The sequence below is a fragment of the Lissotriton helveticus genome, chromosome 5_2, assembly GCF_964261635.1.
Source record: "Lissotriton helveticus chromosome 5_2, aLisHel1.1, whole genome shotgun sequence".
In the NCBI taxonomy this organism is placed as follows: domain Eukaryota; kingdom Metazoa; phylum Chordata; class Amphibia; order Caudata; family Salamandridae; genus Lissotriton; species Lissotriton helveticus.
In genome coordinates, this window is record NC_136066.1 from 1,066,568 (window position 1) to 1,087,585 (window position 21,018).

General features: G+C 50.5%; 1 protein-coding gene across 2 annotated transcripts in view; it reads right to left on the minus strand.

The window, feature by feature from the left end:
* TBC1D13 (TBC1 domain family member 13) overlaps positions 1 to 21,018 on the minus strand; it is a 161,411-nt gene that overhangs the window by 48,022 nt on the left and 92,371 nt on the right. For both annotated transcript variants that reach the window (XM_078646595.1, XM_078646594.1), the window contains exons 7-9: positions 10,664 to 10,823; positions 7,062 to 7,272; positions 2,352 to 2,515 (exon numbers count right to left, since the gene is read on the minus strand). In XM_078646595.1, coding sequence (XP_078502721.1) covers positions 2,352 to 2,515; positions 7,062 to 7,272; positions 10,664 to 10,823 — 535 coding nt within the window. The remainder of the gene's footprint in view (positions 1 to 2,351; positions 2,516 to 7,061; positions 7,273 to 10,663; positions 10,824 to 21,018) is intronic.

A 21,018-nucleotide genomic window follows, 5' to 3' on the forward strand; every position in this document is an offset into this window, starting at 1 on the left:
GAACCCGCAAGCCTTCAGGTGGCCACTTTGGCTCTGGTGGAATGAACCCGCAAGCCTTCAGGTGGCCACTTTGGTTCTGGTGGAATGAGCCCGCAGGCCTTCAGGTGTCCACTTTGGTTCTGGTGGAATGAGCCCGCAGGCCTTCAGGTGGCCACTTTGGCCCTGGTGGAAAGAGCCCGCAAGCCTTCAGGTGGCGGCTTTGTCTCTGGTGGAAAGAGCTCTGAAGCCTTCAGGTGGCTGTTTCTTAGCCAATATGAACCAGATTTTTAGGCAAAGCACATTCCAGCGGAATATGGTCCACTCCTGACCTGCCTTGCCTTTTTCACTCCAGCGATCCCAAAGAAGAGGTCATTGCACCTGGTGTTCTTTGGTACGATTGGAGTAAAAGAAAGGACTCTTTTAGGTTCCAGACGATGGAGCCTCTCCTCCTCCTTGGAAGGATGAGGTGGAGCCAAATATATCGGCAGCACAGTGTTCTGGCTGACATGGAATGGGGCTACTACTTTCGGCAGGAAAGAGGCCGGTGTCCGAAGAGCATTAACAGAAAGAGCTTGAGGCCCGATTACCCTCCCCAAGGTAATCACCACGAAAAAGGCTGTTTTAAAGGTCAGAAGGCTCAGAGGACAGCTGTGCATGGGTTCAAAAAGGAAACACATGAGAAAAGTTAAGACCAAATTAAGGTCCCATTTGAGCATAACAATAGGGGATAGTGGGACCAGAGGTGACTCAAATAAAGAGGGCTAATTTGGCAACTGTAAGAAAGTCGAGGTAGCAGACAAGAACCCTTTAACAGTGCCCCGGGCAAGATCTTGCCGATCTAAGGATAACCCAAACAACAGTGCCTCTAACAGGAAGGCAGCAGGGTGCGCTGATGCAGTCCGGCCTGCGCTAGTGTCGACGTCGAGCAACGTCGAGGTGGGTCAGACTCTGAGAGGAGGATGGGTTCCTCTTCATCCAGCAGTGTCGGCCGTGCCAGATAAGATGTAGAGGGGACTGGGACCGGTGTAGGTGTTGGTGCCGGTATCGGCATCAGTCCGGATCTACTCACCCAAGTGTTTCTTGGCATTGAATAACAGATGTTTATTGTTACCCAACTCAATGGTACTCATTTCATCAACCTCAGAAGGATGAGAGGCTGAGTGTTTATTGTTACCCAACTCAATGGTACTCATTTCATCAACCTCAGAAGGATGAGAGGCTGAGTGGATCCGCCGGGATAAAACTCCTTGGGTAGGGAGTCGCTCCAACTCTGGGGAACTTTGGGAAGCGTGGAACAGACCCGGCCATTACGCCACTGGTGGAATGCGGGACCAGAAACTAGGAGCGTGATGCTTGCTGAGAGAAGCCGAAGAATGCATCGACGACAAATTCGGGTCCGAGATGTCCCCTTGGATCGGTGCTGAGACTGGCATGGACCCGTCTGCCGCGCTGCCAGGAGCTTCATCGCCTGCTCGCCAACAGCCTTGGGATGCATCAACTTGCAGTCGGAGCAATCCCAGGAGTTGTGGTCCGACCCCAAACACCACAGAGATCAGAGACTGTCATCTGTCTGCAATACAGCTCACAAGGTTTAAATCCTGTGTGCTTATTGGGGGACATATCCCTGGCACACTGGTAGTAAAGCTCAAAAAGAACCTGACAAAAGGGCGAAAAAAGTGGTTGAAGAACGACAGAGGTGGATCCCCGGATCTGCACTGTTGGAGCAGAAAGAAAGGAACTGACATCAGAGTGCAGGGGTGGTGCATTTATAGACACTGCACGCATCACGTCTGACGTGTGGACGATGCTGACGCAGAGATGTTGGACAGCGCAGGTACTGCTCAATGTGTTTCGGATCCAGTCTGACACCTGGGGAATTTTCTAAGGTGAGTAATCTGAGGCTAGAAGCCTCTACTATTTGAATGTTTTCTATGAGAAAGTTTGTAAAAGCAGGAAATAGACCATTGCTTCCTGTCGGCATCCTGCTCAGGCCGATCAGGACTTTGGATCACCCCGCTTCTCTACTTGTGCATCAGGATTCGAGGTTCATCCATCTTATGGGCTCCTTAGACATGGATGAACTCATCTTACTACTGCATTTCAGAAGATTTCACACAACTACTTCTATAGGGGGTTCAAGAACATTGAAGTCACAACAACAGGCGAGACCCTGATCTTTTGAACCTTCAGTGCCTCGCCTGCTTCTGAACTCCCACGGCCACTGTGTCTGTGTTTTTTTACTAGTGTCAACACACATGCGACCTCTGAAAAGAGCTTACACCAGACTGAGGTTACCAGACTAACCAGGCACAGTGGTTTCCCCTCAGTTTAAGCACTGAGGCCCTATCTCCCACAGCCTCCCAGATACTTACGAGGCGCAGGTAGAGCTCCGCGTCTGTCTCCTTCAGGCTTGAGTACACTCTCTCCATCTTCGAGGTGATGCCACACTGAGAATCATCCAAGCTTTTCATGAAATTGTCCCGGATTTCAGCCATGAGGTTTGTGAAGCAGAAGAACGTGTCCGCCTCCGCGTGCTCTGGAAGAGAAGAAAGGTGGCTCATTCCAAGTCCCATTGAAACATACATCTCCATTTCAAGCTTTCCTACGCTGACTTCATCACCAGCACAAGACCGTCCGACGCCCACCAAGCCCACGCTGGGCCAATGAGGGGATCAGCAATACTTTATGGAACACCCCACATTTAATTTCCGCAATCGATCAACTAATCCATTCACATTAAGTTTAAACTCCAATCTTAACTTCTGTGTCAAACTCAGTTAAAATCCAAGCATCAAACTTCTACCGTTTTCAAGGTCCCCACTCCTCGCTTAGCTCAAAGACTCAGCAAGTTAGTTTGGTAAGATCTGTAACTATTCTACTGATGTGGAACAGGATTCATTTAGGCTGGATTGCCCATGTGGTCTCCTACATGCTACCAAGCGCTCGACCCCAATGTGTGCCTTGAAGCAGATGCTATTGGTAGTACCCCGTGGTCGACCAAGTCCATGCCTGCAACCCCTTTCAATATCTCAGCCCATATCTGCTCCTCCGGTGCCGATGGAGGTCTACTACATTGTCCACAAATTAGCATCAGATGTCTCACCAAACTGCACTTCGTACCACAAACACTGAGGGTGAATCCCAGGTAAACAATGTCTCACCAAATGGCACTTCATACCACAATTACTTTGAGTGTATCCCAGGCAGACAATGTCTCACCACACTACACTCTACCCAAAGACTGTGGGTGTATCCAGGCAGACGATGTTTCACCAAACAGCACTTTATACCTAAACACTTTGGGTGTAACTAGGCAGACACAGGTGCTTACTTTTGCTAAATACATCAGCTGATTTGTTACCTTTTCCTCTACAAGTTGGAAATCTGTTCACGACAATGCTGGAAGCTGTTACCTATTATAGGTCTTAAAACCTTGTTTTAGAAAGTGTTTTATCATGAACCACCAGGTATATTTCATCTTTCTTCGCGCTTCCAGAGGCATTGTTACCTTCATACTATAAGAAACACTAGCAATATGTCGCTTACGTAGTCTCCATTCCCTCAGTATACATCTTAGTGTGCTCGGCTGCCCTTCACATCTTGTCCTGCTCGCTAGTCCTTAACACCCCAGTCTGCTTGGCTATCCTTTCACACATCTTACAGATTTCAATGTGGCAAAGACTCCTTTATAGATGCAACCTGATTTTAATCTAAGTTTCTGAAAATCTTTTGTAGCCAGGATATTCGCAGATCCAAATTAATGTAATAATTTTTCTGCCATCCACATCTCAACAGGTATTGGCGATCTTGGCTTTTACTCTGATACTCACTCCAGCAGTCACCATTTATTTTTAAATCTCAATTAGCAAATTCTATTTATAATTTCACTTGGGTCAATACATCATTCTTTTAAGTTTTTACACCAACAATACAGTTGTATGTATGTATGTATGTATTGTGCATTTGTATAGCGCTAACTGCCACCCAAAGGGTATCCTGGCGCTTCTGACTCCACTAAAACCTTATACGCAAACACGTTTTAGCCAACTCTGGGAAAAAGGTGAGTTTTTAAATTTTTCTTGAAGGATGAGAAGTCCTCCAAGCTCCTCAAGGATAGTGGAAGGGAGTTCCAGAGCTTGGCAGCTGTAAATCCAAAGGATCAGCCCCCCATTCGACTCCTATTAATCCTAGGGACCACAACCAGGTATAACGAAGATGATCGTAGCGGCCTCGCTGCGTGATACCAAGAGAAGAGGTTCCGTAGCATTACTGGGCCCTGGTCATGTAAAGCCTTAAAGACCAGGCAAGAAGATTTAAAAAGAATTCTCTGTTGGACTGGAAGCCAGTGTAGGTCTTCAAGTGCAAAGGAAGAGGAGGCAACGCGGGGCCTAGCAAGGGCTAATTTTGCGGCCATGTTTTGGACACGTTGCATTTTGGAGATCAAGTTACCAGGAGCCCCCAGAAGCAATGCGTTGCAATAGTCTATCCTACTGAGGATAATGCCACGCACCACCTCTGGTCTAGCCTGGAGTGGCAGCAGGGGGAGAATTTTACGCAACATACGGAGTAGCATCATGCAGATAGAGATGGTTTTGTCAACAAAACCGTTCAACTGGAGATTGGAGTCAAACATCACTCCAAGGTTACGGGCAGAATCCACCGCCACAACCTTACCTAATGAAGAGGACGGGCAAAGATCAGGCGGCAGAACGCGTGGGACGCGGTCCGATGAACAATGAAGAACCTCAGTCTTGGAGCTATTAAATTGAAGCGAGTTGTTCCTCAGCCAGTCAGCCGTGGCCGTCATGCAGCGATGGAAGGTATCTGTGGACACCGCATCTTCGCCTTCCAGGGAGAAGATGAGATGGGTGTCATCAGCGTAATTGATCACTGAGATGCCAAAAGATTTGATCAATTTAACTAGAGGACACAGATATAGATTGAACAGTATGGGGCTGATCGCGGACCCTTGCGGGACGCCTTGTCCCACTCTCCTAATACCTGAGCGAAAAGGTGGTAAGGCCACCACCTGATGCCTGTTCTGAAGATATGAGATCAACCAATTCCTTGCCAAACCAACTATCCCGGCCTCCTCCAACCTGTTGACAAGGATGGGATGGCTGACCTCTGACCGTTGATCTAAAAGAGTCAGGGTGCCCCTCACATGCTGGTACTGTCATTGTGCCCCCTCGTATGAACGCCCACTGCACAGTATGCTGCCATATGTTGGTCATGGACTTGACTAGAAATGGCTAGAACCTGTCCTTGCCACACCCTGCTTGCGAACCGACACCCCCAGGCTAAAGGTCTGGATGACAATATATGCCACCTTCCTGCATATGTGAAGTTAAACATTTGGTCTTGGTTTTAGATTACTGTGCACAGACGGCATTTCATATTCCCCTTTCTGAGCTGAAATGATCATCCTTGAAAATAACGCGACTACATAAAGCCAATATTGCACACTGTAAAGCCGCGATCTATGCTGGAAATGTGGGAGAAAAGGGATAACATCCTGGCACTGTATAACATGCATATAACACCTTTATAGATATCAGCTAAGACCGGAATGAACCTTACAATGTTTCTTCTATATAGAAATCTGTAATGAGGCTTGTACAATGTTGATAACCTGTCTGCTCTCTTGCCTAAATGAGAAATGCCAATACAAATATGTTTAAAAAAACTAACCAATACAGTTGATTTACTTTTTGTCATAAACATCACAGTATTGTGGTATTGGTTGCCTGACTGTTCAATGGCCGCACAGAGGGTATCACATGATCTAGAACTGATCGTTCCCTGGTGCAGTCCAGGAGGGGTCACGCTGCACCTCCATAAATATCATGTCCTGTGCCACAGACTTCTTTCACCGTCCCCTGTAAATAACAACCTTCAGCCCCGGGGTGGCTGTCCTTTCCATATCTCCTTCACAAGCACCTGCCTGGTGCCAGGGGTCCTTTGTGCCACCGCACCCCTTATGGGATTAGCCAAGGCCCCTCCGTTGCTCCTGCTCACCCAAGGCCACCCAAGGCCCCCCCAGGCCCCCCCGTTGCTCCCGCTCACCCAAGGCCCCTCCGCTGCTCCCGCTCAGCCAAGGCCCATCCGCTGCTCCCGCTCAGCCACGGCCCCTCCATTGCTCCCGCTCACCCAAGGCCCCTCCGTTACTCCCGCTCACACAAGGCGCCTCCGCTGCTCACGCTCAACCACGGCCCCTCAGTTGCTCCCGCTCACCCAAGGCCCCACCGTTGCTCCTGCTCACCCAAGGCCCCTCCGTTGCTCCCGCTCACCCAAGGCCCCTCCGTTGCTCCCGCTCACCCAAGGCCCCACCATTGCTCCTGCTCACCCAAGGCCCCTCCGTTGCTGTCGCTCAGCCAAGGCCCCTCCGTTTCTCCCGCTCACCCAAGGCCCCTCTATTGCTCCCGCTCAGCCAAGGTCCCTCTGTTGCTCCCGCTCACCCAAGGCCCCTCCGTTGCTCCCGCTCACCCAAGGCCCCTCCGTTGCTCCCGCTCAGCCAAGGTCCCTCCGTTTCTCCCGCTCACCCAAGGCCCCTCCGTTGCTCCCGCTCACCCAAGGCCCCTCCATTGCTCCCGCTCAACCAAGGCCCCTCCGTTGCTCCCGCTCACCCAAGGCCCCTCCGTTGCTCCCGCTCACCCAAGGCCCCTCCGTTGCTCCCGCCCACCCAAGGCCCCCCAAGGCCCCCCGTTGCTCCCGCTCACCCAAGGCCCCTCCGCTGCTCCCACTCAGCCAAGGCCCCTCCGCTGCTCCCGCTCAGCCACGCCCCTCCGTTGCTCCCACTCACCCAAGGCCCCTCCGTTACTCCCGCTCACCCAAGGCCCCTCCGCTGCTCCCGCTCAGCCACGGCCCCTCCGTTGCTCCCGCTCACCCAAGGCCCCTCCATTGCTCCCGCTCACCCAAGGCCCCACCATTGCTCCTGCTCACCCAAGGCCCCTCCGTTGCTCCCGCTCACCCAAGGCCCCTCCGTTGCTCCCGCTCACCCAAGGCCCCTCCGTTGCTCCCGCTCACCCAAGGCCCCTCCGTTGCTCCCGCTCACCCAAGGCCCCTCCGTTGCTCCCGCTCACCTTTCCACTCTTTGTTCGGGTCGGTAGCGAAGGTGTAGTAAATCGGCCCCACAATCTCATTCATCCCCTGCACGTAGGCAATCCCAGGGTTCAGTTTGGCGTAGATGAAAAGAATCCTCTCCACCACCTCCCAGTGCGCCTCGCAGCCATTGGGCAGGAGCTCGTACTCATTCCAGGCATTGGAAGAGGCCGTCTTCATGGGGGAGCTCACCTGCAAGCAGCAGAGGCAAACCAATCAGGGATGAGTCCAAAGGCACACAGTAAACATGCAAGGCGGATGCATGCCTAGAGCATGCCAGGCAGTGCTCAGGCGCAGCGTGTGAGCGGATGCATGCTTAGAACATGCCAAGCGGTGCTCGGGCGTGAAGGTGTCCATGTGAGCCCCATGCCTGCACCTCAGACATTAGACCTCTGCACGGAAAGCTTGCAATGGACATTGCTCTGGATGACCAAACATAGCCCTCCCCCCCCAAGCATGCACTCTTCCCATCCCCTCCTGCTGCTGATGTGCTGCCAGCCTCTTCTAGCTGCCCACAGCCTGTCCTTTCTCCAGCTGCCCACACTGATTCATGCACCCATCTATCGCCACCTGTTTGCCCCATACTGCTCGTCTCTCACAAATGCCCACACATGGCTTGTCTCCTCCGCTAGCTTATACAATGCCATCTCCTCCTGCAGCACACACAATGCCACCACCTGCGGCTGACCACACAATGTGAACTCTGCCAGCTGCCCAGACAACGATCATCTCCTCTAGCTGCACACAGCTGCCCACCCAATGCTCCTGCCCTCCATCTGTCCACATTCTGCGCCTCCCAGTCAACTGTACATACATGGCACAACTTCTGCTGCTGCCCACAAAATGCCATCTCCTCCAGCCGCCTAAACAATGCCATTGTATCAGCTCCCCCAACCACATGGCTTCTGCCCTTCAGCTGCCCATAAGGAAACTTCTCCAGTATTGGAATCTTTCATAGATTCACATGTTTGATTCATTCCCTGTCATGAAAGTCGGAGTCCTCGGTATATCAAAATAGCAATGTAAAGCCAATACAAACCAGACACCCGGAGTAGGCCCATTTCAGTTTAGTATCTTATCTCTATTGTATTGCAAAAGTGACCAATATTAAGCCTGGACCAATCAGAACCTCTCACCCTCTAGAACACTCCTGAGAGAACCTTAGAACCTCAGATGTTTTACTGTATATGTTGCTAGGGAGTCTCCACTGAGCTCTGCTCAGCTTACCAACTACTTCAGAGGTTTTAAAACCAATTTTGTTTCTTCAATTAACCATCTTCTACTGGAATAACATCTTCTTCAGGTCTGATTCAACTTTTCTGACTTAGTCATGTCAAATAAGGAGACAATGCAACGGTCTCGCCTTTGCAAAAGTTAGAGCTATTGGCATTGTAAATGACAACATTTTTATTTAAGTGTTGGTTTTGAAAACAGATAAATAAATGGCATTGTCATTTACAAAGCCAATAGCTTAATCTCTTGCAAATGCGAGACCTATTGCATTTGCACACACTTGCACACACACATGGAGCCACACACAGAGAGCCACACACACACAGAGCCACACACACAGCCACACACACACACAGCCACACACACACACAGCCACACACACACACACACACAGCCACACACACACACACACAGCCACACAAACATACAGAGCCACACACACATACAGCCACATACACACACAGAGCCACACACCACCAGTCCGTCAAGTAAGGTTTCTACTGACTTATAAGTAAGTCCACCTAAAAGATTCAAGCACTCCTCTGCCGGGTTCGGACAGTTTTAACCCGGGGGTTAAGGCAAGCGTGCACACCCCCTCCCTTCCCGCCCCACGTCCACTAGCCGCGGCAGCTGGTAGCATGTGTTGAACAGCTCGGAAGCTAGGGCCCTGAAGGGGGGGGGGGTGAGGCGAGAGCGGGACGGAGAAGAGCTGCGGGGAGGAGAGCTGCGGGCAGAGGGAAGGGGGGAGGCGAGAGCGGGACAGAGGAGGGCTGCGGCAGTGGGGAGGGGGCGAGAGCGGGACGGAGGAGGGCTGCGGGCAGGGGGAAGGGGGGGAGGTGAGCGGAGCCGAGCAGCTCCGGAAACACCACCACGTTTCTCCGAGGCGAAGCAGAAATGCCTCGGAGAAACGCACAGTCATTTTGGGATTCGGGGCGTGTTTTTCGTTCTCTCTCCTTCCCCTTGGCTGGAAGGTAAAATCCCAGCCAATGGGAAGAGGAGAGAAATAAAGTAAAAAACACCCTCCCGAATCCCTAAAAGTCGGGGCTTAAACGGAGCGATGCCCTCTCCTCCAATGGCTGGCCTCCATTTAGGAAGCCAGCCAATGGAGAAGAGGGGCGGGTTCAAGCCCCACTCTGTAAAACATAAGATCTCCCCAGCGAGACTGCGCAAGCGCAGCCTTCGCTAGGCGGAGACCTAAAAAAGAAGAGTCTTCAGAGCCTGTGCTCCTGTTCTAGACGAGGCTTCATACAGACGAACCTCACAGTGACTGCATGATTTGCCTGTTTCACAACCATAATGAAAAAGATTGTGAAGTATGTCGTACCTTTTCAAATAAGACTTTGAGGGATCTAAGCGGTCTCATAAGAGGGGGAGATCACTTCACGCTCATTCTTCCAGCAAGCGTCCAAAGAAAGCCAAAGAAGGACCTCTAATTGCTCTCATAGGCGCAGTCCCTCTAAATCTACTCACAAAACTGGAAAGGACATTCTTTCTGGACAGTAAGACAAAAAAGACAAGCTCCGAGACTACTTTAACACCTCCTCAAAACAGGCATTCTTTTAAAAAGCCTTCCCCTGTCCCTCCTAAGGAAACACAGCCGACGAAATCTCCATTGTCGTCGACGAGTAGTGATACCCACCAGCATCTAAACAAAATTCAAGTGCTTCTCCACCGTAGACACCATTCCTGCCAACACTATTGTAATTAAAAGCGCCAGGTTCATCGCCGTTGTTTGTCCCGCTGACTACATCCTAGCCGAGACCAGCGGAGATGACTGCATCGACAATGATGACTGCTACGACTAACAAAACGTGGACAGCAACAGCGACTTTCACGGCAACAAAACCAATGACTATGGTGTCTGAAATGCCACCAGTATCTGCATCACTAACGGGAACTTTGTCGGCGGCACCGTTGACGAGCGAAGAATTGCCTAAAACAACACAAACAATAGAGATAAGTTACAACACTGAAATGGGCCTAGGCCTGGTTGCTGGTTTGTATTGCTTTGCATTGCTATTTTGATATACCGAGGACCCTCATCTCGACAACAAGGAATGATTCAAACATGTGAATCTATGAAAGCTCTGAAACTGGAGTGAAATGCTCCTGCCCTCCAGATGCCCATACAATGCTCCTGCCCTCCAGATGCCCATACAATGCTCCTGCCCTTTAACTTCCCTCAAGCTGCCCGTTGCAGTTCACTGAACACAGATTGAGCAGTTTCTCTAGCTGCCCACACAATGCAATATCATGCAGCTGTTAAACCACTGCTGGTCCCCTTCAGCCACCCCACAAAAGCCCCTCCATAGCCCCTCAAGCCATCCAGGCACTGGTGGCGGGCGCTCACATTGGTGACCCCGCTCCTGTTTCGTGCCACTGTCTGCGACTTCAGTGTTGTCTGCTCCACTCGCCTTCGCAGAGTCTCATACTCATTCTGCGGATCCAAAATTAGGAGGCAGGGGTACTCGGTTTGCCGCTGGAAGAAGGCCATGTCTGGGTATAGTCTCCTGTGGGGGAGAAGGAGGGAAAGGAGTAAACGGCCAGCAAATAGACTCCCTATATGCTGCAACTAGACTCGCAGAACAGTCCAAGTGCAGACAAGAACCCATGTCCAAAGCCCAACCTCAGAACAGACCTCTCCACATCCTATACTCCAGCTGTAAAGAGCGGGCCTTCCACCACCCCACACCGCACGCCTATTCCCAGGGAACAGATTCTCAGACACACCCAGCACAAAGAACAGACCCACAACGTCACACATCCATCCTCAGAGAAAAGACCCTATGTGAGAAGTTGGCCTGATATATGATGTTTCCAATTCTGGAACCACCTTGTATCAGTCCAAATAACCCCTTATGGTGTCTGGTTGTAAGTCAACCTTGTAGACAAGCTATCTTAATGGTAGCATAGACTAAGCAGCCTTAAAGGCTTAACTCAAGAGGTCGTGTTATGCGAGCTGTTTTACCAATCACAGTCCTGTAATATCAAATGAAAGGACACCACACAAGTATATATTATAAAAATATATGTATTTATTACTCAAAATAATCCCCAGTACTCTTTATGAATAAAGGGGCACAACTCCTGTCATACACTCCTCCCTCAACATATCCCCCCCCACTCCCCGCTCTCCCGCCACGCCTAGCCTTCACCCCTCCCTCAATAGCGCCCCCCCTATTCTCGGCACTCAATCCATTCCAGACCTACACCCCACCCTCAACATCGCCCCCCCACCCCCTGCACCCCCGCTACTCCAAGACTCCACTCCTCCCTCAACAGCTCACTCCCCACCCTTAGCTCCCCCTCCACTCCTGGACCCCACTCCCCCCTCAACATCTCCCCCTCCACTCTCACTCCCCATTACTACACTTGCCCTCCTGCAACGACCAATCTCCACTCGTCCCGCAGTTGTATCACTCCTCCTGTCACTGATTACCCTTCCAATGACCCTAACCCCATCCCCAACGGCACGCTGGACACAATCATGACCACCCTCCTCCAAGTGAAAGAAGAGCTCCACTCGCTCAAAGTGTTACTCCTCACGCACACCGACCACCCCCCCTCACCACCACTTCTCAACGAATTTTCAACTCCCCCCCACATCCTAGGCACCCCTTACATGGGACTTCTATCCCCTCTCGCAATACCTCCTACAGGCCTAAGCGCACTATCAAGACACATCCTAATCGCTCCTTACATTGGACCTCTATCCCCTCTCGCAATACCGCCAACCGCCCCCAGCGCGCAATCAAGACTCTCTCGGACCGCGACATACACACCCTACTCAGCACATATGTCCCGGCAACCCAAAACAGCTTAACCAACACGCACATGTCCATTTCTACGATTCTCTCCAACCCCAGTAGGCACCCCACGCATAGCAACAGAGGCTCTGTTCCCAACAACCTCACTAAAGTCCCTCTCACTACGGAACCCTCCACCTCCCCTTGCACCCCCAGTCTCAAATGCACACTTCTCAACTGTAGATCGGCCCAAAAACACTCGACGGAGGTCGCTGACCTCATCCTGTCTAGGAACCTTGACCTGGCCATACTAACTGAAACATGGTTAATTGAATCCTCCAATCCTATCATGGATATCCTAGTCCCCCCCAACTACTACATCACTAGACTTGACAGGTCCAACAAGACAGGTGGCGGAATCGCCTGCATTCACAAGAGCAACCTCTCTATTAATAAAGTCACCGCCCTTTCTCTTACCTCCTGTGAATACTTCTGCCTTTATGTCACCAGTGAGAACAAACCTGTATGTTCATTACACATCATGTACCACCCCCCGGGGGACAACCTCGTCTTCTCCCAACAACTCATGGACACAATATCAATCAACGCAGGACGGCTAAACACACAAATTTACCTTGGTGACTACAATCTCCATTGGAATGATTGCAGTGACGCAGTAGTTAATAGCCTCAAAAGTTTCCTTACCGCCTCTGATCTCACTCAAATTTGCAACACCCCGACACACGACAAAGGCTCGATCCTCGACCTGGTCATTTCCAAAGAAGGCACCACTCAACTCGACTCAATACAACCTTGTGACTGGTCAGACCACCATATTATCACATTCCTCATCAAGGAAAAAGTAAAACTCATCCCGGTGCAATACGCCATGCCCAAAGTCTGGAAAAGAGACATGAGGAAACTCAATCCAAACTCTCTACCCCCCAACAGCTGCAATCTCCTACTCCCCCCTACCGACACTTCTGACGTTCAGGACCTAACTGACCACTATCTCAACTCCATGGCCACAATAATCAATGAGGCCGCTCCAATGCAATTGAAAAGAGTATCCACTAAGATATCCAACCCCTGGTACAACGGGAGTCTCAATGAAGAGAGACGGGCTATGCGATCGGCAGAGCGTACCTGGAGATCAGTTCCCTCGACATTGCATCTCAAAACTCTGAGGAAAAAGAGAAATGCATACTTCAGGAAAATAAAACGCTCAAAGTCAGAGTTCTTCAGAATCCAGCTAGACCAAGCAAAAAACCGTCCAAGTAAATTATTCGAGCTAATCCGATCTCAATCTAAGGAACAACCCCCAGCTGTCGACATTATCAGCACTACCCCTTCTTGTGAAGATTTCGCAGCTTTCTTTAACAATAAAACTGACAATATAAGGAGCGACCTCCTCAATGACGCAAGCCTTTACTCAATACCCAACTGCATAACACCCATTAAACTAAAAAACAATGCGACATGGTCATCCTTTGACACTTACTCTGAAGAAGAAATTGGCAGAATACTCAGCACCCTAAAACCATCCAATCACCTCACTGACCCTCTTCCTGCTAACGCCGTAAAAGACTTCATCCCTCTGCTACTCCAACTCTGGACTAAAATTATCAATAGTTCACTACAACAAGGAACCATCCCGGACTCCCTCAAAGTTGGACAAGTTACACCTTTACTGAAGAAACCAACAGCCGACCCCACTGATCTAAACAACTACCGTCCGATTACCAACATTCCCACTCTCGCCAAGCTGCTAGAAAAATGCGTCCAACTACAAATGACAAAGCACATTGAACAGTTTGATCTCCTCAACCCACACCAATCAGGCTTCCGAGCAGGGCACAGTACTGAAACCGCTATGACTCACATAATTGACGACGCCATCCAAATCTTAGATCAAAACAATACCTGCCTCCTCATCCTTCTTGATCTCTCTTCAGCATTCGACACAGTGAAACATGAGAGCTTACTCGAACTCCTAAAATCAAGAATGGGCTTCTCTGGGACTGTGCTTCGTTGGTTCACTTCCTTTCTACACAACAGGTCTCAAAAATTCAAGAGCAAAAACCTAATGTCTTCCCCAGTACCGGTATCGTTAGGCGTCCCTCAAGGATCCTGCCTATCCCCTACTTTGTTCAACCTAGTTATGGAACCTCTCACCACCCTGCTACAAGCTTCCAATGTACACTTTCACATGTACGCCGATGACACTCAAATATACCTCAAGTTACAATCCCCCAAAGACATCCTGAGTCTGAATTCAACGATCAGAAGCACCCAATCTTGGTTGGCAGACAACCACCTCAAACTCAATGCTATGAAGACTGAGTTCCTCCTAATCTCACCTCCCACGAAAATATCTTCCGCACAAACATGGCTTAAGCACCTAACAGCACTCAATGTCCAACCGACCATCGTGGACTCAGCTAAATCCCTAGGCATAACACTAGACACCAACCTCAACATGCAGCAGCATATCAGCAAGGCTACTAAGGGGGCGAACTTCCAAATAAACACCTTGAGAAAACTGAAACCCTTCCTCCCAGCAAAAGACTTCCAAACAGCAGTACAAGCTCTAGTCATCCCTCGCATAGACTACGGCAGCGTGGCCCTCTGCGGCCTCCCCCTAACGACAACTGCACCCCTAAGAGCGTCACTGAATGCGGCTGCAAGACTCATCACTGGATCAAAAAAGCAATCGCATATCTCCCCTGACTTCAAAGCCTTGAACTGGCTGCCTCTGGAAGCCAGAATACAGCTGAAAATTGCCTGCATGACGCACAAGGCTATACACCGGAAATCACCCAGCTACCTCACTCATAAGTTGACAATTTCTGGTGGGTCCAGAACTACCAGGAGCACGAACAATGTTCTGCTGAAACCGCGAAGATTCCGGAAGGAAAAATCCTACAAACGCTCCTTCTCTGGTATGGCGCCCAGGATCTGGAACGCACTTCCTCCTGAAACGAGGCTCATCTCTTCCTCCCTTCTTTTTAAGAAAGAAGTCAAAAGTATCCTTATGGCTAAATACACTTGAACAAATTCGCTTGATTTACATTAAGAACAGTATTACCAGTATTGTGTTATGATATTGCCTATATATTCCTGTGCATGTGTGTTTTGACGTATATTAGTCCTTCTTTATTTTTACAGCGTTTTGATGGCCTTCGCTCCAACTATGCACTGCTACCTCATACCTGTACTATACGTACTATTTTTTATAATAATAATACTCTGTATTATCTACAGCGTGTTGATGGCCTACGCTCCAACTATGCCTGCTACCTCATACCTGTACTATACGTTATATTGGTGCTATGTTATATACTATATTGGTGCTATGTACATGAACTTGTTGATCTACCTCCCTACTATGCCCCCTTGTTCCCCTACCCTCCACCTGCCTCTGTAAAGCGCTCTGTTATCTGCAAAGATCTTGTTCGCGCTATATAAAACTCTCAAAATAAATAAATAAATAAAGCGTTAAATCAAAAGCACAGTATAACATACAAAGTTGCACAATTATGGATGAGGGCGAGGGGCCACTCAGACCATATACTAAACAAGTGGTATAAGAGATACCAATCGAACAGTGCCTAGGGCCTAGGGAATCGCTGGGAGCAGTCGGGACACGCAATGCTGAAATCGGGAAAAGCCCGCGGGATTCGGGTGCAGCGCTGAAAGCGCACGCATGCACCAATGTTAGTCAATGGTGCGTAAAAGTTACACAAATAGAGTTTAAGGACACTTCCGCTGAACCTAGAGGGACAAAACTTAAGACACAGACCCTAGAGGTGTGTACCAGTGTGGGAACACCGGCGTTGCAAGGTTACCTCACCCACAGGAAGCGGGTGCACAGGGTCGAAGTAGTGTCGGGTTTCGTCACGCTGGTTCTTGGTGCTTGAAGCTGAAGAGGCTGCAGGCGCTGTAAAGGAGAAATGTCCGGTGGGATCCAAGGGTGGATCGAAGTCGAAAAGTACCTGAAAGCAGAGGAGACAGAGTCTGGGTCACTCAGCAGTGACCAGGGTGGAACCAGGACGGAACCAGGCAATGTCGGGCGCAATCAGGTGGTTGTCGAGGAGCTTCTCTCCGCTGTCACGTGGGCTCTGGGGCATCTGCGATGTCCAGGAGCAGGTCACGATCTGTCCCACGTAGGCTCTCGCCGTTGGCGCTGTCGGCTTCAAGATTGGAGCAAACAACACTTGGCAAAAGCAATCCACGCGGAACGGGAAGATTGCTTCTCACTCGGACCAGGAGGGTCAGAGTGGGGGCTCCTTTTCAGGGGAGCTGGTGCAAATCTGGAGCAACCAGAATCACAAGTCGCATTTCAAGTTTCGTCGGCACAGGGGCCACCAGCCGGCTGGCAAGTGACCGGGCCAACGCGTTGAGCCAAAAGAAGCAGAAGGGCCCCACGCAGCACTCGTCGAGTGTAGAGGGGTGAACTTCGGTGCAAGAGTGGCTCAGGGTTGGGGCTTCTCAAACCCCGGTGTACAGCTTCGAGGGTCACTCGTGGGCTGCACGGTCAGCGTCTCGTGGTCTTTCCAAGATGGCGTGCCCCACGCTTCCGGTCGCCTCCACGGGTCTCAGCTCTGCAGGGACTGTGGATCGGGCTGTTAGAAGGCTGGCAAGCTTGATCTCGTCGATCTCTGTTGCTCGAGTTCCGGCGGGAACTGCAACAAAGCAGACGTCGAGGTGCTGGATGGTGCCTGTTTGCACAGGGTGGTCACTCCTTGACCTCAAGGGAGATTCTTCAGTCTTCTACGTTGAGTAGGATGTCGAAGGGTCCAGAGTTTAGTTTCTTATGTTTCATCAGGATAATCTGAAGTGCATTGGCACTGCTCCCACTCTTATTCGAATCTGGGGGGCTGGATTACCTGCTAGGTCCCCTCCTATGGGTGGGACCCAGGAAGGGGGTGGATACACCCCTTTCCTTTGATCCAGGCCGCGCTGGGACTGGGGCTGGTGTGCCCCAGAACCGGTTTGACCGGATTATGCAAGGGGCAGCCTTGTGCTCCCCTTGCAGTGTCCGGTTTCTTTCAAACCTCCCTGCTACAATCCACTATCTCCTGTCTGGGGGGGGTGTGACACCTCCCTGCGACAGGAAACCCTTTGTCCAGGCCCCTTTGGCTGAGTTTCGGTCAGCTTCAGGGGGTCAGACTTGTGTCTGTGGCAGAAGCATCCATTTTGTGGATCTGAGGCCCTTTTAGAAATTAACCGCATTTCAGTAAAGTAACATGTCTTCTCCCTCTAGAGGGGTGGAATGCTATCCCCGTCGCCAGAACTGGCACGGGGATAGTATTCCAAATCGTATGACACCTTACACGACATGTTTTGATAAAGCCAAACCAAAGTTGCTATATAACCGCGAGGATTATAATGCACTTAATAGTATATGGTATGGCATTATCCTGAAACAGCTTAGGGATTTGTTCCCGTCGGCTGCAGACAGGCTCAGCTCATGCTAGAGCTCCATCTCACATTAAACCACGCACTCTGCCTCCAGAATTGATGAGGCCTTCCATAGGAGTGGCTCACAGGTTTATATGTGTCCAGATATAGGTTTAGATATAGGTATACTATATCTAAGCAAGGGGTGATTACACCACCTTACCCCAGCTGAGTGATCAGCCAGTTGTGTCAATTTAAGAACCAGCCAGGGGTGGCAAAAGATGTGCTGCAGCCCCTGGTAGGCCTTGGTGGCACCTATGCCCTGAGCACCTATAGTGCATGGTACAGGGGCTGACAAGGAGTCCATTTCCAATTGTGGTATGTACCTATAGCACATGTGTCATTAATTTAGAGAGAGAACAGCAGGCTGGGGGTCTGGTAGCAGGCCCACAGCCTCAGTAGTCGAAAACCAGTGAAGCAAAAAGCAAAAATTTGGGGTGACCATAGGATAGCAGACCCTACTCTCCTACCCCCTACATCCCACATCCAGGCCATCCCCTGTGCCTACTCGTCTACAAAAGATAGATCCCCTTCCACACAACATTGAAAAGGAATAGGTTACTTACCCTGTAAGCATTTGTTCGAGGCATGTAGTGCTGTAGATACACATGCTGTGCATACTTTCGCTATCTTGTGTTGGGTTTGAATGTGTGCAAGTTGTTTTTCTTCTAAGAAGTCTTTCGAGTCACGAGACAAAGTGACTCCTCCTCTGCGTGATAATGCGCATGGGCATAAACTCCATTGTTAGAGTGTTAATCCGCAGGCGGGATAAAATGGAGTAAAAGTAAGTCTCAGTAAGGAATGTCCATGCAAGTAAAGTAGTGTAAAGGAACTGCAACTGCCACAGGTGTCCGGGAAGGAGGGTGAGCACTCTACAGCACTACATGCCACGAACAGATGCTTACAGTGTAAGAAACATTTAAGGCATGTGTGGCCGTAGAGACACATACTTTGAATAGACTGTAAAGCAGTCCCTCTCCAAAAGTGGTGGCCAACCTTTGGGGGTTGGGGTTGTTTGAAAGAGAGTATGTGGCACTGCCTGAGCTAGACTGGCTTGTTGGCGTGCTAAGACATCTACACAATAATGTTTGATGAAAGTGTGTGGTGCAGACCATAAAGCTACCTTACACGTCAGCTATTAGGATATTGCCCAGGAAAGCCATGGAAGCCCCTATCTTAGAGGTAAAGTGTGCCCTAGGAGGTGTAGGAAAAGTTCTTTTAGCTTTGGCATAACAGTCGTCCTACCCTTCAGGTCAGGCTGATCCTGAACCTGGCCCTCCAACCTCCGGTCTAAAACCGTTGGTGGAACAATTGCCTGGCACTCCAGGACTTCTGGGGACTCGCACACAATCTGTTGTGTGACTGTCTGTCTGGCGCAGATCTCCCGTCCCCTGTCCACCTGACAGTGCGCGGAGCTCCCCCAGACCAGAAGTGGCACCACCCGGGTCCCCCCAAGAAGATCTAGCCCAACTGGCTAGTCTCTGGTCCACTGGTGCATCCACTGGGAAACTCATTCCCCAATCACTCCTCACTTCGGACTTCTGTGCCCTCCCAACTGGAGCGACACTGCCAGACTCTAGAACCACAGGAGCTCTGTTTACAGACGCTCCAGGTCCTCTACTCACTAGGAGATCTTCCTCAAATGGACTAACAGGACAGCCTAGGTCCCCAACCTGGTGTTCCCTACAGAAACCATCCAAGTCCTGAGGCAGGGCTTCGGGCGACTGGGGAACCTCGGTCTCCCCCTCACTCCTGCTCCACTGAGCCAGGCAGTGAGCCCCAACACCCTCCTCGCTATCCTGGGACCTAGCTGGGCTACACTGAGCCTCTTCCACCACGCTGGGCTGGAAGATACCTGAACCACTACTTTTGGAGTCACTCCCTAATGACTCTAGAGAACCTCTAGCACCTTCCCAGCGCTCTGCTTCCTTAGCAAGCTCCCAAGGGCAAAAGTATCCAAACTTCGACAGGTGCTGGCGCAACTCTGGACAACAAACACTGAGCAACTGCTCTTTGAGAAACATATTCACCACTCCGTCCCTCTCATCATCCGGGTTAGCCGCCAGCCAATCCTCCATTGCATCAGAACAGTCATCCACAAAATACCCCCACTCCTGGTGAGGTGGTTTCCTAAGGTTCCTGAATTTCACCCTGAACTCCTCTTCTGGGGAAACAGGTACCATGCTCGGGGAACTGGGAGTGGGACTTCCTATTCTGGAATCTAAATAGCTGCCACCACTGGACTCAACCCTCCCTGGGGGATCCAGAAAATCATGACTGCGGTCAGGGGATAACCTACACTCTAGGGCTATCTTCTCCCTGGCAAAGGCCCTCTCAGCCTCTGCAATCCGCTCATTCACACCCAGCTGCGCCATCTCTCTGGCATGCTCTAACCTGAGCTTCTCCATAGCCAGCTGGTGCTCCCTCTCTTCTCTCCTATCCACCCACTCCTCTGGGGACAGGGAAAGGGATGGGGTGCTGCATCGGACACTGGACCCAGCAAGGGACTCCCTATCTATGGGATACTCGCTCTCTGCTGGCGCCCATCCACTGTCAAACTCACTCTCCACTTCAGACTCTTCAGGGCTCCTCTCAGACCCACCACCCTCATGGCGTGCGGCCCGGGCCCTCTCTCTCTCACTGTGCTCACGTTCCCAGTCATCCTTCTGCCATAGGATCAGGTTATCCCTAAGCTTGGACTGGGTGTCTGACTCACTCACTGGGATGTCTCTCTCCTCACAAAACCGTACCAACTCATGCACACTGTACTTAAACAGGCCACAGAGGTTAAAAGGAGATTCCATCTTGACAGGATGCTCACAGACACGTGCAACACACGGGACCTAGCAATCTGAAGTAAGAGTACACAATTCCAAAACTTCAACACTCTCCTTATCAAAGAGAACTCACTCATGCGTCCAGGAAAACATACCATTCATCCACACACACCCTCCCCTCGGATCGGTAAGGCAGTTTCTACCACCCCTGACTTCTCAACCTGACCAAAAGTGACACAGGTACCAAACTCTGGAAGCAGGGCGGGGGACAAATGTACTGAACACAATTATAAAATGACACTCTTCAGGAGAAGAAACAATGGAATTTCACCAAAAACAATAATCCCCAAAATGTGGTTATCTAAAAATTTAGAGCTTTGAAGTGCGGCCAGCTGCTACTGTGGTACAACGCAAACACAAATCCTTATCCCACTCGCTGCCGCCAATGTTAGAAATGGGCTCTCTGGCTGGCCAAGGCTTGCGCCAACGTCAGTCAGAGACCACCACTTCCACGTCAGGGCGAGGGAGTCACACACCAAGATAACCCCTGCTCACCCTCTAGGTAACGTGACGCGAGCAGCCAGGCTAAACTTGGAGGCTATGTAGGTTAAGTGTTTGCGCGCGCACCCCAGCAACAACACCCAAAGCCCACCACAAAGGAAACACCACACAAGGTTATATAAAAATAGCCTTTGTATTATAATAAACACACATTAGAT